The sequence below is a fragment of the Lupinus angustifolius genome, chromosome LG04, assembly GCF_001865875.1.
Source record: "Lupinus angustifolius cultivar Tanjil chromosome LG04, LupAngTanjil_v1.0, whole genome shotgun sequence".
NCBI classification, from domain to species: Eukaryota; Viridiplantae; Streptophyta; class Magnoliopsida; order Fabales; family Fabaceae; genus Lupinus; species Lupinus angustifolius.
Window position 1 is genome coordinate 5,758,899 of NC_032012.1, and position 22,866 is coordinate 5,781,764.

Here is a 22,866-nt window from a genome sequence, read left to right on the forward strand (position 1 = left end):
TAATAAATATAGTCAAAGTTCAAGTTAATTTAAAAATAATGATAAAAGTGCAAAAAGGCTTTTTCAGGCTTTTAGTGGAGTGCTCATTCCTTAATTAATATTCAAATGATTAAATGACTCGCTCAATCTTTTTCATATATATCAAATGGTGAGAAATAATTAGTGCATGATGTTGAAAAAAGATAAATACACGTCTTCAAGATATATCATCATCATTGCCTTTTAAATGTGTAAAGATACATCAACATCGTTGACTTTAAGCAGACTTAATAAATTTGAAGTTATTAGTTTCAAATTAATTGTAAAAGTTTATCTTAAAGCATGCATTTAGTGTGTTAAGTGGCATTTCTCGGATATAGAATTCTTCGTTTCTGCCATACATATCTTGAGCAAGAAAACCTTTTAATTTTTTATATTATTTCAAATCTTTTAAAAATAAAATCCTTTTAAAACTTGATATGCGTGTGATTTATCCAACCAAATTCTATGAAGTATAGAGTTGTGACAAACATGGTGGGATAACAAATTTTCTCCATTTGAACATGGCACTCACATTGTTTAAAAGGAAAAATGTGTATAAGTTAAAGTTTGCATATGTAAAGAAAACTAAAAATGGGCATTAACTTTAAAGATAATATGTAATTTACCCTTCCTTTTAATTCGGCATTTGTCTTTCTACATATAATATTTTGTTTGGCATGATAGCTCAATAATTGCTGAATAGACATGCAAAAATGATATATCATCTAATGATGCTTCTGCTTCATCTTAACAGTGTGTTTGGAAAGTCATTAAAAAGGATTATAAGTCAGTCAATTATGATTTATTTGACTGAAAAGTAAGCTTGAAAGCTCAGTTTTGTTAGAGGGGATTTTTATATAAAACCCTAAGATTATAAATATTGATTTGATAAGCCCCTTAAAATAATTTATATCTTATAATCTTGTGACTTATGGGTCTTTCTATACTATTTTATCTCATTTATCTATAGTTATGAAAGGCACCTCAAACTGAATAGAAGTCTTGTCCCAAAATAATTAGCCTACATGTTTCTAGTCAAATAATTTTCTCTAGATAATATAAAATATTTATAGTATGTTTTTATGATTTTTTTTTAATTAAGTAGTTTTTTTTCATCTAATCTTTGTTACTCAAACTAATGTGAATTGTTATGAACTGAACTAACTAGTAAATAATTGACCTTGCTAAACCCTGCATTGGCTTCTATAAAGAAAATCACATATTTTATTATGCATCAAGAAAATGCACCATGGAAATGAGCTGAACCGAGTAGAACCAGAGCTTAGTTCGATTCAGTTCGATAAGTATTGGTTTAGCTCGAAACTCGATTCGAGTTCAATACGAGTTATTCTTTTGGCTCGAGTTCAGTACGGTTAAAGTTCACGAACTGTTCGGTTCAGTTTAAATGATTTATTTGAACAACTCAAATAATTATTAAATTTTGAAAAGTACTGTAAACTATTTTTTATATATAAATATAATCTTGTTTATATAAAATAACAATAAATATAGAAAATAATGTACAAGTCATAATAAACATAAAAATTAGTTTATATATATATATATCGAGTCAGCTCATGAACATAACGAGTTCAACAATATCAAACTCAAGTTCGACTCGTTTATTTAACGAACTCAATTTTCAACTCAAGTCAAATTCATTTGGTTGATGAACCAAGTTTATTGAACTAAATAACGAATCGAGTTTCGAACGAATATCGAGTTGGTTCGTTTCATTGTCAGCCCTACACACCACTTATCACTTATCACTGAAGCACTTGCTTTGTTAAGTTTTATGACTCAAATAATTATTTTTGTCCTATTTAGTTTTTGAAACAAATTGTATTAAATTATTGCATTCTTTACATAATAAAATATGTATTATTAATTTTAATTGTATACAATTTAATTAGCAACTCACTCATTAAACAAGAGAATTATTAATTCAGTATTTTAACCAATTTGATTTCGGATCTGATTTTAATAACAGATATCCACTCGATAGTTTATTAACTTATCAGCTTTACGTCTTCAGCCCATAGCTTTTTAGCCTGCAAGTGACTTTCCGGACTTATAAGACTATAGGTCAATGGTCCTAAGCCTTCATATCAATTTAAAAACATTATATTCTATCATGAAGATAATGTCTAATGTTAAGTATATTTTTTATTTTTGAAGTAAATGGATCCCATCCCGATACAAAAATTTATTGATAAGTTTCAAATACTTTTAATCGATCATGAGACTTTGCTACATAAAGTAACATGTAGTGGGGAATAACGACGGTGATCCCATAGTGAGTTCATCCTATTTATTATCGTGCATCTATTACTATTCTGTAAAAAAATTATCATCCTTGCCACATGCTATGGGACTTTCCCCCTCTAAAATCTCATTCTCTCATAACTAAAAAGGTATTTATTATCAGTATGAAAGGGATTCTGAAAATGGCATAACCTTAGGAATATACAAGGATCACATTTTATACAAACAATTTCATGATTAAAAGAGCAGATATCTGTTTTGAGGTTACAAAAACAAAACTTACCACCAAATACTACATTTTGGATGGAAGGAGGGAGAAAATCCAAACGTACATGAATCTCAGCAATTATTAAGTCTAGCAAAAATTTCTGCCTGAAGCAAATAAAATACCAGCATAGTAGATGAAATTGCAACTTTTTATTCAAAAGGAGATCCACCACCTCCTAATAACTACCATGCAAAAAAATTCTGTTGAGCACTTCATTGATATTCCTTTGAAGTAATTGAAGTTTTTGGTAACCATTTATAACTCAAATCTTGTAATATACTAGTATGTTCACAGTGCTTCCCTGGAGATGTAACCAGCAAAAGTCTCTTCACTGATATCTAGAACAACCTCAAGGATTCACAATTTCACACTGAAATAATGTCTCAAGGTATCTCCAACTTCAATCCATATAAATTCTAATGAAAAGGTGACCTATCACATGCAGTTCAACAATGTAGAAAATTCTTTCTCTACCTGTTGCCATGTTCTACATTGTCGGTAGTTAATTACAACCCCGCCTGAGCATCACCCTTCTGATGGTTGGGTTCTACTTCTACCTTTAATGAAGATAATGTCAGCATGTACAAACATTTCTTGTAAGAATAGTATCTAAAGGACTTTTACACTCCACAGTCCACATAGAAAATGGCTTCGAAATGCACATAACCAATTTTCTATGAGATCACCCAATTTAAAACAGAACTTTGATACAGAGACTAAATTTTTTTTATCACTGCCAAACTTACCCAGTTATCTCCTTTTGATCAGTTTTTATTTCTCTATCTCCATCTGATTGTAAAAAATGAATTCCTTTATCTCCATGAGATCGAAAATGATGAACCCCAATAGTTTTGTAGTCCCATACCATTTGAGATATTTCATCCTGAGGAAGACTTGACCCTTTTTGCTTAATGGATCTGAGCAAGTCACAGAAAAATTTGGGATTTTCGAGTTTTATATACTCATGCAAGACCCGCTCATGATCTGGAACCCAGTTCCTTGGAAATGGAGTATAATCACATGATGGAATTGAAGACATATGTGAAAACTGAACACCTTCAATTGCATCAACCAGTCCCATCCTCAAAAGATCTGAATATTCAGGTGCAGCATTGTTACTGCTCTCCCTCAGAGGGCGGCTAAGATTACGTGAAGCTATTCCATACACTTTGGCACGAGACTTTAGTCTGTACCTAGCAGCGTACAATTTAGCCAAAGAGCTACGAATTACATAGGCACAAAAGCCAACAACTTTTTTGCGATTATCAGCATATCTATACCAATCAGCCATGGTCTCAAGGAACTTATTCATTTGGGAGTTTGTATGAGCTTGACCTGAATACAACATAGGGTTACACGGAAGTGGTTCAGGGTCTTTATCACCCTTCACAAGCTGGAGCCGTCGAAACTGGCGAATGCATTGTTTTAAGCAAGCAGTAACTGAAAGCAAAGTCCCCACACCCTTTTCATTCACTATGTTACCTCCAGAACCGGTGTAACGCAAGGTTGGGTGTATCACCCTTCTACAAATTATATGATCCAAGAACTGGATTCCCCTTGTAATGTGTTCTAACTCTAACTTCGAAATATCCAACCTTATCCCAAATGTACTCTCACAAAACTCAACAATTTTCTTTCTTATTTCCACTGCATCCTCTCTAGGCCCTCGGATCCCAATCAAGAAATGACCACCATATCTTATATAATCCATCTTCCTAGTTTTTTCTTTCCCACTGGACGGAACAAACTCTGGCCACGCAGGGTTATGACAACCATCATCAATTGAATACTTCCATATCGAATCAAAACTACAAGGCCTAAAAAACTCAACAACCATTCCCTCCATCATATTATCCAATTCATTAAGGCAAACATTAGCAATTAAAGGACTTAAAATTCCACAATGACCATAATTCGGTACCTTAATAGCCTCCTGAGGAGCAAAACTGAAGAATGTTCTTAACCAATAAGGGTCCGGTTTCGGCTCATTCTCATTGAGAATCTTCTTCCTAGTAGCTTTCCTTTTCTTATGCTTCCTCAACTCTTCCTTCTCTTCATTCTGCGACACACCAACGATCGGTTGTTTCAGCGCAGACTTGATCAAACCCAACACTTTCTTATCCTTCGTACCCTTTTCAAGACACCCCATCACAAAATTCAAATCCAAATTATGAAAAACCTCACTCAAATCCCCCTTCAAAAACCACAAATAGCCTGCGAAATTACTTCTAATTGTTCGAATAACCGTATGGGGACTTCTCCCAGGTCGAAAAGCATGCGATTTCTGCGAAAACCGGGGCTCGAAAACCGGCTCAAGAATCATCAACAAAACCTCCTGAACAACCCTATCCTGAAAACAAGGCTCACTAGACCCCAACATGGCTTGAAGTTTGCGTTTTGAGAGAGGTTTCGTTAATGTTTTGTCATTTGGACTACGAATATATGGATGGGTCTTATTGTTCCACTCAAAACGACCACGAAGAACAGCGTTTCGAAGAGAGAGAAGGTTTTGGAGAAGGTGGAAATGAATTGCATTTCGAGGAGGGAAGGTTCCAGTAGTATGAGCGCAACAACGTTGGTAAGCGAGAAGCCATAGGTCGAATTTGGAGAGAAAACCAGTGAGATTTGGGAATGGAACGTGTTTGGGGGAAGAGAAAGTTTTGACCCAGAGAGAAGTACATGTTTCGATTGGGTCTTGGGTTAGAAGAGAATGAGGATCTTGTTCATGTTTGTGTTCTTGGTTGTTCAAAGGTTGTGGTGAACGGGTTGAGAGAGAAGAGAATGAGAGGTTGAGGATACTGTGGCGGGAGTGAAGGTGTTTGATGATTTTCCTCACTGACATTTTTTTCACATTCTAGCTCTTGCTCAAGTTGGAGTATAATGCATTGGCGTATATAATGGGTGGGTGAAAATGGGTAAATATCACTTTAAAAGTCTCCAATGATAGAAATTATATATTACCTTTGTTTTATTTGTTTGGAGAATTTTTTTCATTTATTTATCTTTATGTATTAGTACCCTTGTTTAATATTTGATTGATTCACATAATTAGTTGTGAAAAAATAAAATCAATAATCACTGAGATAAAGGATATATCAAAAAATATTATAATCATGTAAATTAATATGTTTTCCAATATATATTTTCTTTTGCAGAGAAAAAAACTTAAAAGATATAAAGATGTTACTTCATTAGTTCCTAAAAGTGTATTTTGTCAATCAACTTAATCATTTATAGCTGTTAACGGGGTAATACTTTATGGCCAAGGTGTTGATGTATACCACTTGCTATTCCAAATATTCTTTCCTTTATTAACTAAAGAAAAAAATGTATACACCGATAATGTATGAATTTGATATATAATTATTGTATCATTTACTATTCATTTTAATTACTATTGAATTTTCAAAAAAATAATATAAATGATGGTAAATAATTTAGTGTATATAAATTTTTACATTAATAATGCATGATATTAAACTGATATTAATTTCATTCATAGTGATAAAATCTCCAAATATGCACTTGATTATCTTTTGGGTGCACATGCTCCCTAAAGCCTAAATTAAACTCATTGTTATTTCTGTTATAAATGACATTGTAGCTGAAATAGAAATGGCGTGAAGTATTATTCAGTTTTAACTATCTTCTCTCATTTCCCCGATAATCGATTACATGTTACCTTAATCGATTAATATATTTCTTTCTTTTTCAAAATTCATTTCTTTCTTTCTTCTCCTTGTATCTAGAGCTTTTGTTTGTTTCTTGATCTTGGGTCTGTGAAAAGAAAGAGGAAAGCAAGAACAACCTTATCAAGGCAAATAGTAGTCGATTTACTATAACATTGTCAACTCTAGATGGAAAGAACTATGAAAGATGGAGTGTGTAGATGAGGGTTATGTTTGGCTATCAAGAAGTTATTGAGATAGTGCAGAATGGATATCGATCAGTTGGTGAGGATGTCACTGAAGCACAAAGATCCACTTTCAGAGAATGCAAGAAAAGATAGTACAAAGCCTTATTCGTGATTCATCAATGCGTGGATGAATGGGTTTTGTGTAACATAGAGTATTTTTGCTTGTTTGCCAAACAAGTTTCGCTCGTGAACGTGAAGTGACCTCTTCGGAAAAACATTCTCAATTAAATCATGCCCAAGTATTATTGGCTAATACTCGGTTGGATATTAAAAATCTTTCGATTTCGGTTTACGGTTAGAACTTCGAACACAAAATTTGGAGTGAAAAATATTTAGAAACGCGTCATGGACAAACTTGATGTTTATCTTGACTCGAAAAAATATTTTGAAGCCAACAGCGCAATCGGAATTCAGTTCCGAGCTACGGAACTCAAAAACACGTTATTGGGCCAAATTTGAACGAATTTGGGCCCAACGGCAGCTCAAAAACTTTCTGTCACATAAAATTACTAAAATATACCACAAAATAGGAATTCACAAAACAAGACTAACACTCAACTAAGATTTAGCCTAAATCATTACCGATTAATTTCTAAAATTAAGTCTTGTTAAAATACATAATTAATACAACACACATCGAAAATTCACGGTGTTACACCATATCAGAATACTTCACCAAGATTAGATCTTTGACAAATCTAATGAAAGGGTATGGTGAAGTGATGAGAGATCAATTGGTGGTTGAAAAGGTGTTGAGAATATTAACCTGCAATTTTGATCATATTATGGTTGCAATAGAAGAATCAAAGGATCTTGAAGTGTTCAAGATAGAGGAGTTGTAAAGCTCATTGGAGGCACATTATCAAAGAATCAAAGAAAGAAACCAAGATAAAGATTCTGAGCAAGCCCGTCAAGCCAAGTTCAATAAGAAGTACATTGGCGAGGGAAATTTCCAAAAGAAAATGAAAGGCAATTGGAGGAATGATAAAGAAAAATGGTATGAAGTAACCAGACAAGAGTTGGGTTCAACCTCCTCAAATAAATCCAGTATGCAGGATCAAGTTTTCAGGAGAAATAAGAAGAAGTTTGATAAGAGAAAAATCCAATGCTTCAAGTGCAAGAACTTTGGCCATTATGCATCTGAGTGTAGATTCAAGCATAGCAGTAGTGGAATGAAGCTGAAGCAAGAATGGCTCAAGCGGATGAGTCAAATGAAGAGCAAGTACTCGTTATAGTCACAAAATAAAATGAGGTTGTCAAGAATGATTGTTGGTACCTTGATACAGGCTGCTCAAATCACATGACTGGTAACAAGGAATGGTTTGTGAATCTGGATGAGACTGCCAAGAGCAAAGTGAAGTTTGCATATCACAGTTCCATTGAAATTGAGGGAATTGAAGACATTCCAATTCAGAGAAAAGATGGCAAACACTCTTGTATCCACAATTGTAAGACTGAGTTTGCAACTAAGAAGGGGGGTTGAATTAGTTGACTTAAAATAATGGCCACTTTTTCAGCAAAATCGAGAGTTAAAGTGCAGCGGAAAATATATGCAGAAAATTGATAAGTAAAATCAAATAGATAAGGGAGAAGAGAGTACACAAGGATTTTTATATTGATTCACCTTCATGTCCACCGAATGCTACATCCAATACTCTTGCAGCACAAGAGATTTTTCCACTAAAGATTATGAGTTGCAATTACAATATCTCACCCCGAGATTTCTATGTACCTTACACACTTCTTAATCCTTATTCACCTTTGGAAAACACATTTCCAAGTGATTCTAATCCCTTTCTTATCACACCCCGTGAAAGAAAGTATTCTGCAATAATAATGAAGAATGTTCAACTATGGCTGAATTGTATTTACAAGTATGAAAGTGATATAACTTGCAATCCAAACAACTCTTTAGTATACTTAGTAATAATGTTATTTATAAGTTTGTAAACTTGAAACATTTTCACTTTAAGCAACTTCAGAAAAATCAACTTTGAAAGTTTTAAGAACTTGTTGCAAAAGTGCATAAAATAATTTCAGAATATGTGTAAGAGCTTTTGAAATTTGTATAAGATTTGTGTATATGTTGTGTGTTATGATTGTGAGTTTCAATGCTTTTATATAGGCTTTCCAATCAGCCAAAATGTCTCTTTGAAAGGGTAGGAATTGATTGGAATGAAAACATGTCTTTTGGATTGAAACTCATTCACTTTGAATTTGAAAATCTGATACAACAACTCTCAGTAATCGATTACATTATTGAGTAATCGATTACTCAAGTGTTCTGTCCACTCATCATTTATTTTCGAATTAGAGTAATCGATTACAACAAGTTGAGTAATCGGTTACTCAACTTTAATAACTCTAGTAATTTGTTACTCAAAGACTGTAATGGATTACTCTGATCAGTTTTAAGTTGGATAATTCTTTTCCCACACTTGTAACCTGTTACTTAGATGAGGTAACCTGTTACACACTATTTTTTGAAAATTGCTTTAAATATTTTAAAGTGATTCAATTTTCTTAAAAAATAGTTTGAGTATTGCTACTATTGTATAATTAAGAGTATAGGATAAAAGTACATATTTAGACTTAGACTAAAAGTCTTGAATATCTTGAAGCTTGAATCTTCATTGTCTTTATAAGTATTCTTCTTTTTCTTCTTTTTGGTGATGTTGGTGTCTTCATCAAAATCGTGTCAAGGTCAGGAGCAAAATCTTCTTCACAACAATTTCTTGTATGTGCCCAAGATGAGAGACAACTTGTTGAGTCTTGGCCAATTGCTTGAGAAAGGATATACAAGGCTGATGGAAGATAGAAAGTTGAAGGTGTTTGACAATGACAAGAATCTGATCATGAAAGTTCCCTTATCTAGCAATAGAACTTTCAAAGTTGGAATTCACATAGACAATCACATATGCTTGATGTCCAAGGCTGCCCATGAAAGTTGGATATGGCATCAAAGGTATGATCACTTGAACTTCAAAGGCTTGGATTTCATGAGCAGGATTGAAGTTGTAACTATTTTGTCTCCTATCAAAACTCTTAGTGAACTTTGTGATATTTGTCTTGCAAGTAAGCAGACAAGAAACTTATTTGCCGCTCAACATGTAATAGCAGGTCAACTTATACAAAAACCTCTAGCATACAACTCATAAAATTATGAAAAGTGAACTGTCCAACCTATCAGGATTATCTTTAGTAAGTTTTACCTTATCACATAAACTACCAATGAAATTAGAGAAATGTTTGCAAAGAAAATTGATTTATTACAAACTTGTAAAGTAAAATTAGAGAAATGATAACTTTATTACTAACAATGGAAAGATATGCTAGGGGTTTGGTTTCCTTTGTATTCAACATATAATTTATATATCTACATATATACACAAATTACTTGGCTTTTTAGTACGTTAACAATCAAAATCTGAAATGTTGTAATTCTAAATTTCTTCAAGAATCACACAATATTGCAACTCATAAATGAGTAATTCTGAATTACAATCCTAACGCTAAAACAAAGGATTTCAAGAAAGAATTACACATATTACCAATGATAGTCCTAAAGATGAAATATGAGTTGATGAGCATGTTCAATCCCTGATTTCCCAATTAGGAAAAGAACCATAAATCTAAGAATGGCCAATTAAAAGAATGAGTGGAAAACACTATCATCAATTAATAACATAAAACCAAAGTAATGCATTAGATCCATGGTTCAATTACAAGCTAAAAACACATTTCATTTAATCCCTAACAAAAGGATTTAACTACTCATAATAATGAAAGAGAAAAGCAAGAAGAATAAAGAAAAACAAAATCTGTGGAAACCCTTTGGAGGAACACAACCAAGGTGCCCTTGGCTCTTTGAAATCCTTGCCTTTGAGCAATAATTAATGTAAAATTGTCAATGGATGGTAGTTGAAACCGTGCCAAACCAAAATAAATCCTAACACTCTACTTAATTATGTTATTTGAATAATCACATGACACTTAAATAATTTCTTGTTACATTTGTTTATTATCTAATATAATATATACGATATTAGGAAGTTTTGTCAACTTTGTATATAATATAAGACACTTTAATTTTGTTTATATTGAAAGTGACATAACTTTTGGTAATTAAAAGGTTGATTATGGAGAGAAAAATATATATATTGACAATATATAAATTTTCTACATTGTTATTGTATTATTTAATATTTATCTTTAATAGTCATTGAATGTTAAAAAAGTAATATAAATAATTGATGAATAATATATTTATTGTATGTACATTTTCACATTGATATTAGGTTATATATTAATTGTGACATGGATCCGAATTGTGTGGCACATCGTCTAGAGAGCCATCCCTACAATGCATTGCATGCATGAAGAAAGTAAACGCTACGAAACTTCAAATGACCTTTAACCCTCTCTTATTATCTTTTGCATTCCCCAAACAATGCAAACTCACATGCCTCTCTCTCTTTCTCCGCCACTAATGCACCTACCAAGATTTCACCAGATCTAGTTTACAGTACCCTTCTACCATCAATTCTATGAAATAATACATTCAAATATACAAACATTTATGCTTCACTAATTAACAGACATCTCTTTCTCTCTCTAACTCATATCATGCATGCACCCTCATATAATATTTCAATTGGAAGGAAAATATATACTTCAATGCTCAATTTACTTTTACATTCTAACCAAGAAAACTAAAAAGAATTAAGGAACAGCGACAGTGGAGAGAATTTTGAAGAAATATAGGAATTAACAGTTTCACTGGTTTATTATAGTATATCATCTATTCATGATCTATTCTTATTGTCATCATGTCATGTATTACAACATCAGCATAAAATAAGAAAAAAAATGAAGGAACGGAGAGAAAATGCATAAAGAAAGTGCTACAATACAATGCAAGAGAAGTATTTATCAAAACTTAAAAAGCAATGACCAATATTAGCAACTTCTTCCACATCTTTCTGATAGTGATTGCGTAAGTGTGTAGTATAACTCCATATATATATGTAGCAACGATCACAATGTGGGAATTTATATGAAGCTTTGTTTTCTTCTCAAGGTTGTGCAGTACTACTGAGATGGCAGTGTAAGAAGGAGACAGAGTTGGGTAGATCATTGTGGCAAGGTGAGGAACCAGAAGGAGGGACAAAACCCTTTGGGAGCATAACAGAGAAAGGCCTTGTCTTGAGATTATCCTTGGTCATCTTCTTCCTATGCTTCTTGTTTCTCGTCAAATTCTTCCTCTTCTTGATCCTTTCTTGTTTGCTCAAAAACTTTGGGTGAGTGTTCTTGAGGAAGAACACTTGTTGGTAGTGGGAAAGGGTGGTTGAAGAAGGATTTTGGGGTTGGATTTCTTGGTTGGAGGAGGATGAAGAAGCATTGTGAGAGATTAGGTAGAGAAAGAACAAAGTGATGCATAGGAACTTGATGAAGGGTTTATTGAGATTGCCCATGAAAACTTAGAGACTAGTAGTTAGCTATGTAGAGCATTTGTGAAAGTGAAGAAATGTAGTGCAATTGAGGATTATTAACGGGAATATCAATGGGTTGTTGTGGCTTTTGAGGTATAAAAGAGAGAAGCAACTAGAGTGTGAAGATCGATACTTCACAGTTATATAACACCCTATATACACATACAGCATAGTTAAAGAATGGTAAAACACCAATTTAGGCCTCACGATCCTCAACTTTATATGTAAAAAAAGAATTAGGTTATGATCACTTCGATCACCTTATGTAATTATTGGTATACATGTTAGTAGTTACACACTTACACACTTAACTTATGGAGTGCCTTAAGTGACACTTAAGTGTCAACTTTAGATTTATATATGTGAGAACTTATTTTATCTAGTGTTTGATATTTACAAGATAATTATAGAAATGAATTCTCAAACAATTACAATAAGATAAAAATATCATCATGTATATCTTATCTACCAAAAGAATGTGGAGGTTGTTGATGATATCATCAAATCGATTGAATGATAATATCTTATAAAAAAAAATTAATAGTATAAATTTTAAATTATTTTTAAATATTTTTTTTTATAAATCATCAAATCAATATACATTTAATATTTCAGTATTGAACTATTCAGTACCGAATAGCATCTCATCCCATTCTTACTTTTAAAACTCTTTGTTTTTGATGTTTTAACCTAATGTGGTTAAGGCTTGTTGTTTGTTTAGAAAACTTGTTCAATTCTCTGCAAATCTATTATAACAATAGAACAATATATACCTCCAAAATTCCCTCTACTCATCCTCTCCAAATCCCTAAAAATGAAAAACTTAAGTTTATATGTTAGAAGCAACCGATAAACACTTTTCTCTCACTTTTAGGGTTTCTTTGTAAGTTAAATTTTGGAGGAGAAAAAATGAAAGATAAGGTTTGGGAATCATCTCACAAGTATAATTCATAATTCTTAATCATTCTATTTTCCTTCATTTCACTTCAAAATCTAACTTACAACCAGACCCTTAATTTTTCTTTGTTATGGCTGAAGATTGTGGGTGGCAAAAGGTGATGAGGCACGAGTGCTTGAGAATTGCATGTTAGATGATGGCGGATCGTGGTGATTGAAGGGAGGTGATTCTATGTTATGAAGGCTATTTTTAGTGGGATGGGATCACCTGTCCTATTGGGTGTCCCATTTGATGTCCCCGTCTAATTAGAAAATTTTATTTGATTAAAAATAAAATTTATAATAACATAAATTAATATTTGTATGTTATTCTACAAAATTTCATTGACTTAGTACATGGGACAGAAATTTCTTGAAACATATGATCCTTGTCCATTTTTAGTGTTGGTAGTCAAGATAGTGGTTGGTGGACAAAGTTGACCAAGAACAGGTAATTAATGTGGTAAGGATATCTTCTATCCTTTTTGCATCATATTTCTGTGCAATTGAATTAAAAGTTGTCATCTATTTAAAAAGAAAAATTATAAAAAAATAATAATATTTTTATATTATTAGTGAAATTTAATTAGCTTAGAATAAAATAACTTAATTTTTTTGAACTTGAAATTCTTATTAAGAACCCACTAGGCCATCTAAACTAACATCAAATATTGCTAGAAATATTATTAGAAATATGTCATACTAAAAAGAGATTATTTGTCTCATTTTTATATTCTAATAGTGTCTCAATTTAATTAAAAACTACAACATAATTAAAATGAAAAATTATAAAAAATATAAAGTATTTTTTATATTAATTGATGGAATATTATTAGTTTCGGATATAATCATAAAAAAGAAGATGAGTTCCTTATTGCAAACCCACCTACCTCTGAGTTTAGGCAGTCGCTGAACCCCTAATTTCAAATCTGGTTATTTTTCATTCCACTACAAAATCAATAGCATAATGATTGTGAATTACAACACACAATCAAGAACATATTATAACTAAATAACATGTTAGGCGTCAAATAAGATTATTAAAAATTAAGCAAATAAACAACTTGATATATTACACATATAAGCTTATAAAATAATTATTGGTCTACCACAATTACTTATACATATTCGGTTATCACGATCAAATAATATTTTATGATGATATAATGTTATAAGTGAATTCTCACCTTACCGTAACCCCAAATAAATTTATATTTTCAGTATATCAAATATATAAAACTCATATTATCAAGAAAGTGGTTATTAAATCTGATATGTAAAACATTTTCCATAAAAAAAATCTTAACCTAGATCATTAGAGAAAAATCATGTTGGTCTTCTCCCTTCATCAAATAACAACCAAATCACAATCAATTAAAACAAAGTCAAACACTTTAACAACTCACATAACAAGATTATAAGACAAATCCAATTTCATCTAATTTGAAAATAAATATTAAAGTAAAACAAAGTTAAGTTAATAATAAAATAATACTAATTTAACATTTTATAAAGAAGGAAGAGAAATGAAACTATTTCCTTAGAATGTACTAATATTTAAATGTTTATTTTGGATAACTGTTATATGTAACTTTGAATTGTAAAATCCAGAGAAAAACTAATAAGAGAATGAGAAATTATAAGGTAAGAACAGTATATATAATTATGTGATAGATTTAAAAGGTAAACAAAGATTTATATATATATATTACGAACATAAAAAAGTCATAATAAAAAATATGAAGAATTTAATTATTTCAGTCAAAAATTTCTATAGGAAGATATTGTCATTAAAGTAAATACGAAAAAAATTCAGTAAATTATTTACGAGAAGATGAATAAGAGTTATCATTGTAAATTTGTTGATCACCAATTACAAATATTTTAAGGTAATAACAAAATAATATTTTTAACTTTAAATATATTTTTGAAACAAAACTCAAATTTTGTACTATAATGATTAACTCGGTTGTGAAATAACAAATTAAATAACTCATCTAAAAAGTAAAAAAACGCAAACTCATTCAATAATCAGAGTTACTCCCATAAAAAAAACATATTTATTTTTAATTTAATATACAGAAATAAACCAACTTTTTTACTCACATTTGAAAATTTAAAAAAAGTAGGAAAAAAACCCAGGTCTTATAAAATTAATCCTTAATATATAAAACCTTAATTGTCGAAAGAGACCAACAAGTGATAAATTATAAGAAATCAGATTTCCCAAGAGATGTTAAACAATGAATCAGATTTGAGTCTGTATTGATGTGAAAGTTAGTCTTAAACAGTGATTTCAACATTCATCTTCACGCATCGAACCATGATTGATGCTATATAACCATAGCTATACTTTGCAACCCAATTTGGATCCGATTATTGTAGTGACTTCGATTCGATTATTGGATCCACCATGTCTGATACACTCCCTTACACCAGAAAAGATGTTCACTATGATAACGCCAAGTTTCGCCCTCGTTCTTTCTTGAAGGTTTTTCTCTTTCCACTCTTGTTAGTTTCTTCGATTTCACTGCATCCAACTAAACCCCACTTTTTAATTCATTATTTCTGTTATTGGGTAGGTGCAAATTATTGATTTTTAAGATTCACGATGAAGTTTGGTTAGGTACCCTTTTTGCAAATACAGATTTTTTTATAGATAGTATGACTTTTGATTTGCACTATGATATTTTATGGTGTTTGATTTGATCAACTGTGATGTGAGTTAAAGTTGTTGGTTTTGTTGCAACATTAGTTATTTTTACCTGTTTGTCTAATCAAGTGAAGAAGTGGTGGAATTACAAGGTTTTCATTTAGGAAGCCAAAAATGAATAATACTTGATTTAAGCCAAGTTAAAGAATTTGTTCATTTTCTTAAAAGAAATCACATGTAAAAAACATGACTTGTAACAATTTTTAGGTAGCCATAGCTAGTTCGTTTTCGCATTTCTGAGCTGCATAGCTTTTCTAATGAACATCATAGATGTATCTATTGTACAAAAACAGGTCATACATGTAAGATTGCAGTCTAAACTTGCTCCAATGATCCAATATCTGTTTATACTTTAAACTTTCTTGGCATCATGTTTAAGCTTAAAGTATGAATAGTTCTTAGTATTATCCATCCTATATTGAGCTAGTTATGTTCTGTCATTTATCAAAAAAGGGGAAATTATTTACAACGCCATTTTTTTCAGGTTATTACTCAGAGCTTCCTCACCAGCAACTTAAAGCGTAATTGTTTTAGCTTTAGTACAGGAAAGTGTCTAATTTTGCTACTAATCTTTGGTGTAGCATATCTTATGCTGACACATACAAGTCCTGGTCATATAGTTACTCATGATCAAGCAATTGGGAATAAAAACATTGAAGGTGATAGCAGCATTACTAATAGTGATGGAAGGTTAAAAAAGTTATGGAGACGTGCTCCAAGGCTTCCTCCTCGTATACCACCTGATACTAAAGTGACTAATAATGGTAGTGATCATGTACCTGGAAATCTAGATGTCAGTTCTACGTGGATTACTAGGCAACAAAAAGTCAAGGAGGCTTTCGTTCATGCATGGTCTGGCTACAAAAAATTTGCCATGGGTTATGATGAACTTATGCCGCTCAGCAAACATGGAACTGATGGATTAGGAGGATTAGGTGCTACTGTAGTGGATGCTCTTGATACAGCCATGATAATGGGTATTGATGAAGTTGTTGCTGAAGCAGGATCCTGGGTTGAAGAACACCTTTCGGAAAGAATTAGCAAGAAGGGCCAAGTAAATTTATTTGAAACCACAATACGGGTTCTTGGTGGGCTTTTAAGTGCATACCATCTCAGTGGTGGGGAGAATGGACTGAACTTAACTCATGCAGGACCTAAACCAGCTGTTTATCTACAAACTGCTAAGGATTTGGCCGACCGTCTGCTATCTGCTTTTACAGCCAGTCCGACTCCAATTCCGTTCAGTGATGTTATTCTGCATGACAAGTCAGCCCATCCAGCTCCTGGTGGGCTGAGCAGCACGTCAGAGGTTTCCACTTTACAGCTTGAGTTCAACTATCTCAGTTCTGTATCTGGTGATCCAAAATATAGTTTGGAGGCGATGAAAGTCTTGGATCATATAAAAAATCTTCCAAAAGTTGAAGGGCTAGTTCCTATCTACATTAGGTATGGAATTACATAATTTAGTGTTATATGCCTTGTCGTTTCTTATGTTATATTTATACTTACATTTAGATATTTCTATTACCTAAATACAGCCCTCAATCTGGTCAATTTAGTGGAGAAAACATTAGACTGGGATCTCGTGGTGACAGTTACTATGAGTACTTAATTAAAGTATGGCTTCAGTGTAGAGCTGATAGTAATACCTCTTATCTACATGAAATGTATACGGAAGCAATGAAAGGTGTTAGGCATCTTCTTGTTCGGAAATCGATTCCAAATGGATTAGTCTTTGTCGGAGAATTGCCTTATGGGCCACAGAGTGATTTCAGCCCAAAAATGGATCACCTGGTATGCAGTACTTCTTAATTTTGAAATTTGACGCTGCATTAAATTTATATAGTGCTTTAGTTGCTTGAAAATTTCATTCAGTAGAAATCTTGCTCTAGTTGTCTGACAGTGCCAACTGGATTGTTTGTTATTAGAAACTATTGATTTGTATTGGGTGTACTTGAAGTATCAAATTCAAACATTTTATTGGCTCTGTAAGTACAATATTCCCATCCAATGGTGCTGTAAGGGATTATACAAAAAATGCTCCTGGACAAACAACCTTTGTCTAATGTACCATATTACGATATTACCTGGATAATACTAAGCCATGCTATGGTGTGTGTATGGTTTGAAGTTAGTTCCATTAATGGCATAAAATATCTATATGATTTGTTTTTTATGCATCCAGAACTGCATTATGGGGAAGTATTTTGGTCTTTTACAACTTGAGCATGTAGTCATTTTACATTTTGTTACATGAGGATTTCATAATTGTACTCAACAATGGCATTTGAATGAAAATTGATCCTATATTGCGAGGCAGATGTTACAAAAAAATACTCAGCACCATTATTCACTGGACTGTGATTGTTCCAGGATACTTTTACAATTGCAGTATTACTTCAGAGTCAGTTATAAAAGGATCTTTTCCCCTTGCATTCTAACTGATTATAAATGTTAGTTATTTTCTTTTTATAAAAAAATTCCTAGCAATTTATCTCACATAAAATCAGTTATGCACTTTGTTCGTAATACCTTTTTCATGTTGCCATTGACCTACAAACTTTGATGTAAAATTTGATGCTGCACATTCAGGTTTGTTTCTTACCCGGTACTCTTGCACTTGGCGCCACTAAAGGCCTTACAAAGAAACAGGCAATGAAAAACAGTATGCTTAACTTTGAAGACCTGGAAAATTTGAAGCTTGCGGAGGATCTGGCTAAAACATGCTTTGAGATGTACTCTGTAACTTCTACTGGTCTGGCTCCTGAAATTGCTTACTTTCATACTAAGGTTAGTTGGACCATTGTGGCATTTCGTTTTCATTAGTTGATAAAGGATCACATGCAAATGCTGCAACAAATCCCATTAACTCCTTACGCTCTATGCTCTACGATGTTGTATATAGTGAGAATGAAAAACTTGACTTCTAGCTTCTGATATTTACCCAGGAATTTTCTGAAGAAGGTCTTGATGGAGGAAATAAGAGCTCGGAATTTGTAAATGACATCATAATAAAACCTGCTGATCGTCATAATCTTTTAAGACCTGAAACTGTGGAGTCGTTGTTCGTTTTGTACCGTATTACAGAAGATCCTAAGTATGTTTTCCCCCTCATATGTATAAGGTTAATTTATATTTTATTTCTTGTGCCCAGACACAAGAAACACTGAATGCAGGCTTAATTTTTCTGAATTAATCAGATATATGTATCTTGTGTTACAGATACCGCGAATGGGGTTGGCAAATCTTTGAAGCTTTTGAGAAGCACACAAAGGTTGATACTGGTGGGTATTGTTCTCTGGGTGATGTAACTAGCATTCCTCCTCATAGAAGAGACAAAATGGAGACTTTCTTTTTAGGAGAAACACTGAAGTATTTATACTTGCTTTTTGGGCACAACTCTCTTATTCCACTGGATAAATTTGTTTTTAACACAGAAGCACACCCAATACCAATTAATTTGAAGAAATGAGTTTTATTCATCAAAAAGTTTCAATATACAAAGATTTTAGAGATCAAGAGTGTGGTAGCACCAAGCAAATTGCTTCTTTGACCTTAAATGCATCTCTTACACTTAGAAAAGGCACTTATGGTTGTAAAGGCATTGGCTAGCTGGATTCTCAGGGATCATAAAAGGTGTCAAATACTGCTTGAATCATGTAATACATCAGCAAACACATTTCAGGGATCTTCACTTGTTTATATCATTTGTTTTCTGAGACTTTCAACTGACCCTATCTTGACGATATTGTAAAATTTTGTTTCAACAGCCATAAACAAAGAGCAGCTTTTGTAATTGAATTGTATGATTTTTCAATATCTTGCTGGATTCTTAGCTGTTTTAGTATTTGATTACATCATTTTCATTACCTTTCTCCAAAAAGTAATATCTATCTTCATATTTACATTGGTAACATTATGAAGTCAAATTTTCACAATTGCTGCAAAGAAGAAAGAGATGATCACCATCTCTAATGACATTTACATCATCTATCTCAGCATTCTCTGTGTTAATTACTTTTGTGGGGCTGAAGCCTCCAAGTTTTCCACCTGCAGTTTTCCAAGTTATTAGTTAGAAGAAGAAACTAAGAGCAGTAAAAAATTCCATTCTGTGTCGAAAAGGAAAGAGAAAAATCTAATCCTTTTCTGTGTATGTATTTAACTCTTGCAAAAAAATAAGTATTAGTGCTTAGCACCAATATTGAGCAACTCTTCTAATGAGTCAGGTAGGATAATCAGTTTTCCATGCTGTCCCTGTGAAGCGCCTCTGTGTCTGCATCGCAAGTGAATTGTTACTCTCTTCTTCATGAACTTTGCTGTTTCCCTGTGACTTGGACAGTTTGAATTTGTAGAATATGTGGAGTTTGTATATTTTTTTCTCTAATGGAAAATTGATAGATCCAATACCATATTGTTTTCTATTTCTGGTTGAGTCACTGCTCTAAAGGTTAAGGATTTCTGGCTCTACAAAGTCTATCTATGTTCATCTGATTTCTTCTCAATTTCACAACTCAATATTTGTCCAAAAATGCTCTTGTTCTTTAGCTTTTCTACCATAGCCCTTTGTGTCCACTGTCCACCCATTTGGGATCTTGGCATTTGCTTCTCTTTCAAGCAGAATTTCAACCATGTCAAGATTCCTTTCGTGTGAAGTGGCATGGAGATCTCTTTTCCCATCCTGAGGAATCATGTTATGTTTAGTGATTAAACCATCGTCATTAGTCACGTTAAGCATGCTGGCCTCCGAGTATCTGAGATTTCTGTATTTCTCTTCCTGCATTAGCGAATGTTCATGAAAATGATTTGTTGTACAGTCATGAGAAGAGCTTCTTCTTGTGTTGCTTCCATCAAGCTCTTCATGAAGAACCAATCCAGGATCTGTATCTGGATATAGAAAGTCCAATGCTTTGTGTCCCTTTAATCTCTGTCAATGTGGATAACAGATGATAAGGAAGCTATTATCAAAGAACAGAGAGGATATGCAGCAAATGAAGTTTATACAAATTTTCCTCCATATTTAATATTCTAATTACCATGAAAAGGTTCTCCATCAAAATCTGTGCATCTTCTGGATTTGCTTGTAAAACATTCATTAAGGATGTTCTGCTGAGTCTTAAAATTTGAGAAATCTCAGTAGTTCGAAATGTGAAAGGCTGTGGTATATGATATAAAACTCTAATCTCTCCCAAGGCATCAACTGCATGTGCCTTCCCAAGAACCTGAATTGTTAATGCAGGGATAGGAAGTTACAACCAGCTGTTTCATTGTGTAATTTGAAGGAAAAATTGTCTAGATTGATTGAATACTATGACTGATGTACTTGATCATGGCCATCGATGTATCGAATGATATCCTGTAGTACATAACCATTTCAAAAGAATTTTTGTATTAGTAGGCAATATTAAACATTCATTCATGCTTACTAGATCATTCATGCTTTAGATAACTCCACTGCCCCTGAAACCAGCACATAAAAGTCTGTAGAAGAATCATTTTGTAGTATCACATCTTCCTTGGGTGGGAAATACTCAGCTTCCATTTCTGAAACCTGGTGTTAGAGTAAATTGTTTCAGATACTGCAACATTAACTATTGATCGCCGTAGCCAAAGAAGAAAGAAGACAGAAGTAGAAAGCGGAAAATCAAACAACAAACAAGGCATGTGAGGTGTTACCAGTTGGAAAAGGAAGTCATGTGAGACTCCTTGGAAGAGGTACACCTTCTGCACAACAGGAAAAAAGAGATGTTGTGCAATGCTTGAACAAATCGTCTTCGGCAGATCATTTAATGTTTCTTGCTGCTTCAATCCTTCTGTTTTGAACCTCAAACATATGTGTGACAGCATTTGATTCTGTATTTGACAGGGCAATTGATTTCTTGAAGCAAATTCAGAAGCTGTTCTGATTGTATCCCTCTGTGGCACCAAAACCAAGCCTCTCTTCTATAAAATTTGGGTACAATGCACCTATCCATGTTCTTTTATGATCCGAGTACCGATCTGCGATTAGATAGTTAAAGCATCCTGCACAATGTACTGCAAATAGTATTACCTGAAATTTGATGAAAAGTGACTTTAACAGCTTACAGCAATGAGCTTTGTACACCTAGTCCAGAAGTAACTGAAACGAATGTCCTTCTTTAGTCTGAAAACAAAGAACAGGAGCTAGTAATAACTGTCCTATTTTCTTATAATTTCAATCGTTCTTGTAATAATAATGTAAAGAGTGACATATTGCGTTCCTAGTAACTATGTTCGGAACCATAAAGTTTAATCTGATATGATGCCAAACCTTGCAACAGAGAACTAACTTGTCTGAGACGCCATAACCGAAGCATGTTTAGGAATTTGAAGCCAAGACTGCTGCTGTGATTAGTGAATATGAGGCTGATGGACTGAAATGGCGCAGTTGAGCAGACATCAAACACAAACCATGTAGACAAGTACCTGTAATAACTAGTAAGTTTGGTGGAGGAGGAGGTATATGAAGTAAGAAGAGTTTTTTCAAGATTCCTTGGAAGAAAAGTTTGTTATATTCTTTATCTGATTGAAATTATCTTTGGATCATCAACAAAAAGATAAGAATGGCTATCAAGATATGCTACAAATAATGTGAGCATGATATCAATGGCAAAGAAGCCATTAACAATGTTGTCTATGATGAATGATGTATCTGGCTTGTAAAGCAAAAATGCAAACTCAAATGGGCAAATCCATGCTGAGTATATATGACTAGAGCAACAAGTAACATCTCCCAAGCCCTGTAATATAAAGTACTATTAGAAAAAGCATGCACAATGTTCATAGCACTTGCAAAGGGTGATATAACTATTGAAGTATAATAATGGAAGAACAAACTCATTGGCAGAGCAGGACCAAGATGCAGATCACTTGGAACACAAGGTAGATAACTTGGAGCTTGAAGGAGAAAGCTTGGAACCTGGAACATAAAGTTGAAGAACAAGGCCTAGCATACTTGCCAAAACTGTTTGATTCAAACAAATGCCTCTTGGGCAGATTACTTGAGCAAGGGGCAACACACTAGACTTAATTTAAGGATATGATTGTAATTAAGTGTTAGTCTATTTTCCCTAACAGCAATCAGTTTAAGTCTAGAAGAATAGTCAAAGTTAGTTGGCGAGGTGCCTTGTAAACCAAGTCTTGTATATCAAACTTGTATATAAAGCATGTTATGCACTTGGAATAAGATGAGATGCAATTCATAGTAAATTCAAACTTGTAATAATAACATCACCTA

General features: G+C 33.0%; 2 protein-coding genes and 1 pseudogene across 2 annotated transcripts; 1 reads left to right on the forward strand and 2 right to left on the reverse strand.

The window, feature by feature from the left end:
* On the reverse strand, window positions 2,748-5,439 carry LOC109345267 (group II intron-encoded protein LtrA). Its single transcript, XM_019584156.1, has one exon. It carries the CDS (start codon window positions 5,394-5,396, stop codon window positions 3,297-3,299), a length of 2,100 nt encoding a protein of 699 aa, XP_019439701.1. The 5' UTR covers window positions 5,397-5,439; the 3' UTR covers window positions 2,748-3,296.
* Window positions 15,122-19,466, forward strand: LOC109345269 (mannosyl-oligosaccharide 1,2-alpha-mannosidase MNS3). Its single transcript, XM_019584157.1, has 6 exons — window positions 15,122-15,389; window positions 16,096-17,057; window positions 17,150-17,405; window positions 18,204-18,401; window positions 18,560-18,708; window positions 18,834-19,466. The coding sequence occupies exons 1-6, from the start codon at window positions 15,312-15,314 to the stop codon at window positions 19,081-19,083; spliced, it is 1,893 nt and encodes a 630-aa protein (XP_019439702.1). The 5' UTR covers window positions 15,122-15,311; the 3' UTR covers window positions 19,084-19,466.
* Window positions 19,727-21,455, reverse strand: LOC109344578 (annotated as a pseudogene).

Bases quoted from the DNA above. Each gene is read 5' to 3' on its own strand.
- LOC109345267 (XM_019584156.1), bottom strand. From the start codon at position 5,396: ATGTCAGTGAGGAAAATCATCAAACACCTTCACTCCCGCCACAGTATC.
- LOC109345269 (XM_019584157.1), top strand. From the start codon at position 15,312: ATGTCTGATACACTCCCTTACACCAGAAAAGATGTTCACTATGATAAC. The intron at 17,058-17,149 runs GTATGGAATTAC...ACCTAAATACAG, and splicing joins CTAGTTCCTATCTACATTAG to CCCTCAATCTGGTCAATTTA. The intron at 18,709-18,833 runs GTATGTTTTCCC...CTTGTGTTACAG, and splicing joins CGTATTACAGAAGATCCTAA to ATACCGCGAATGGGGTTGGC.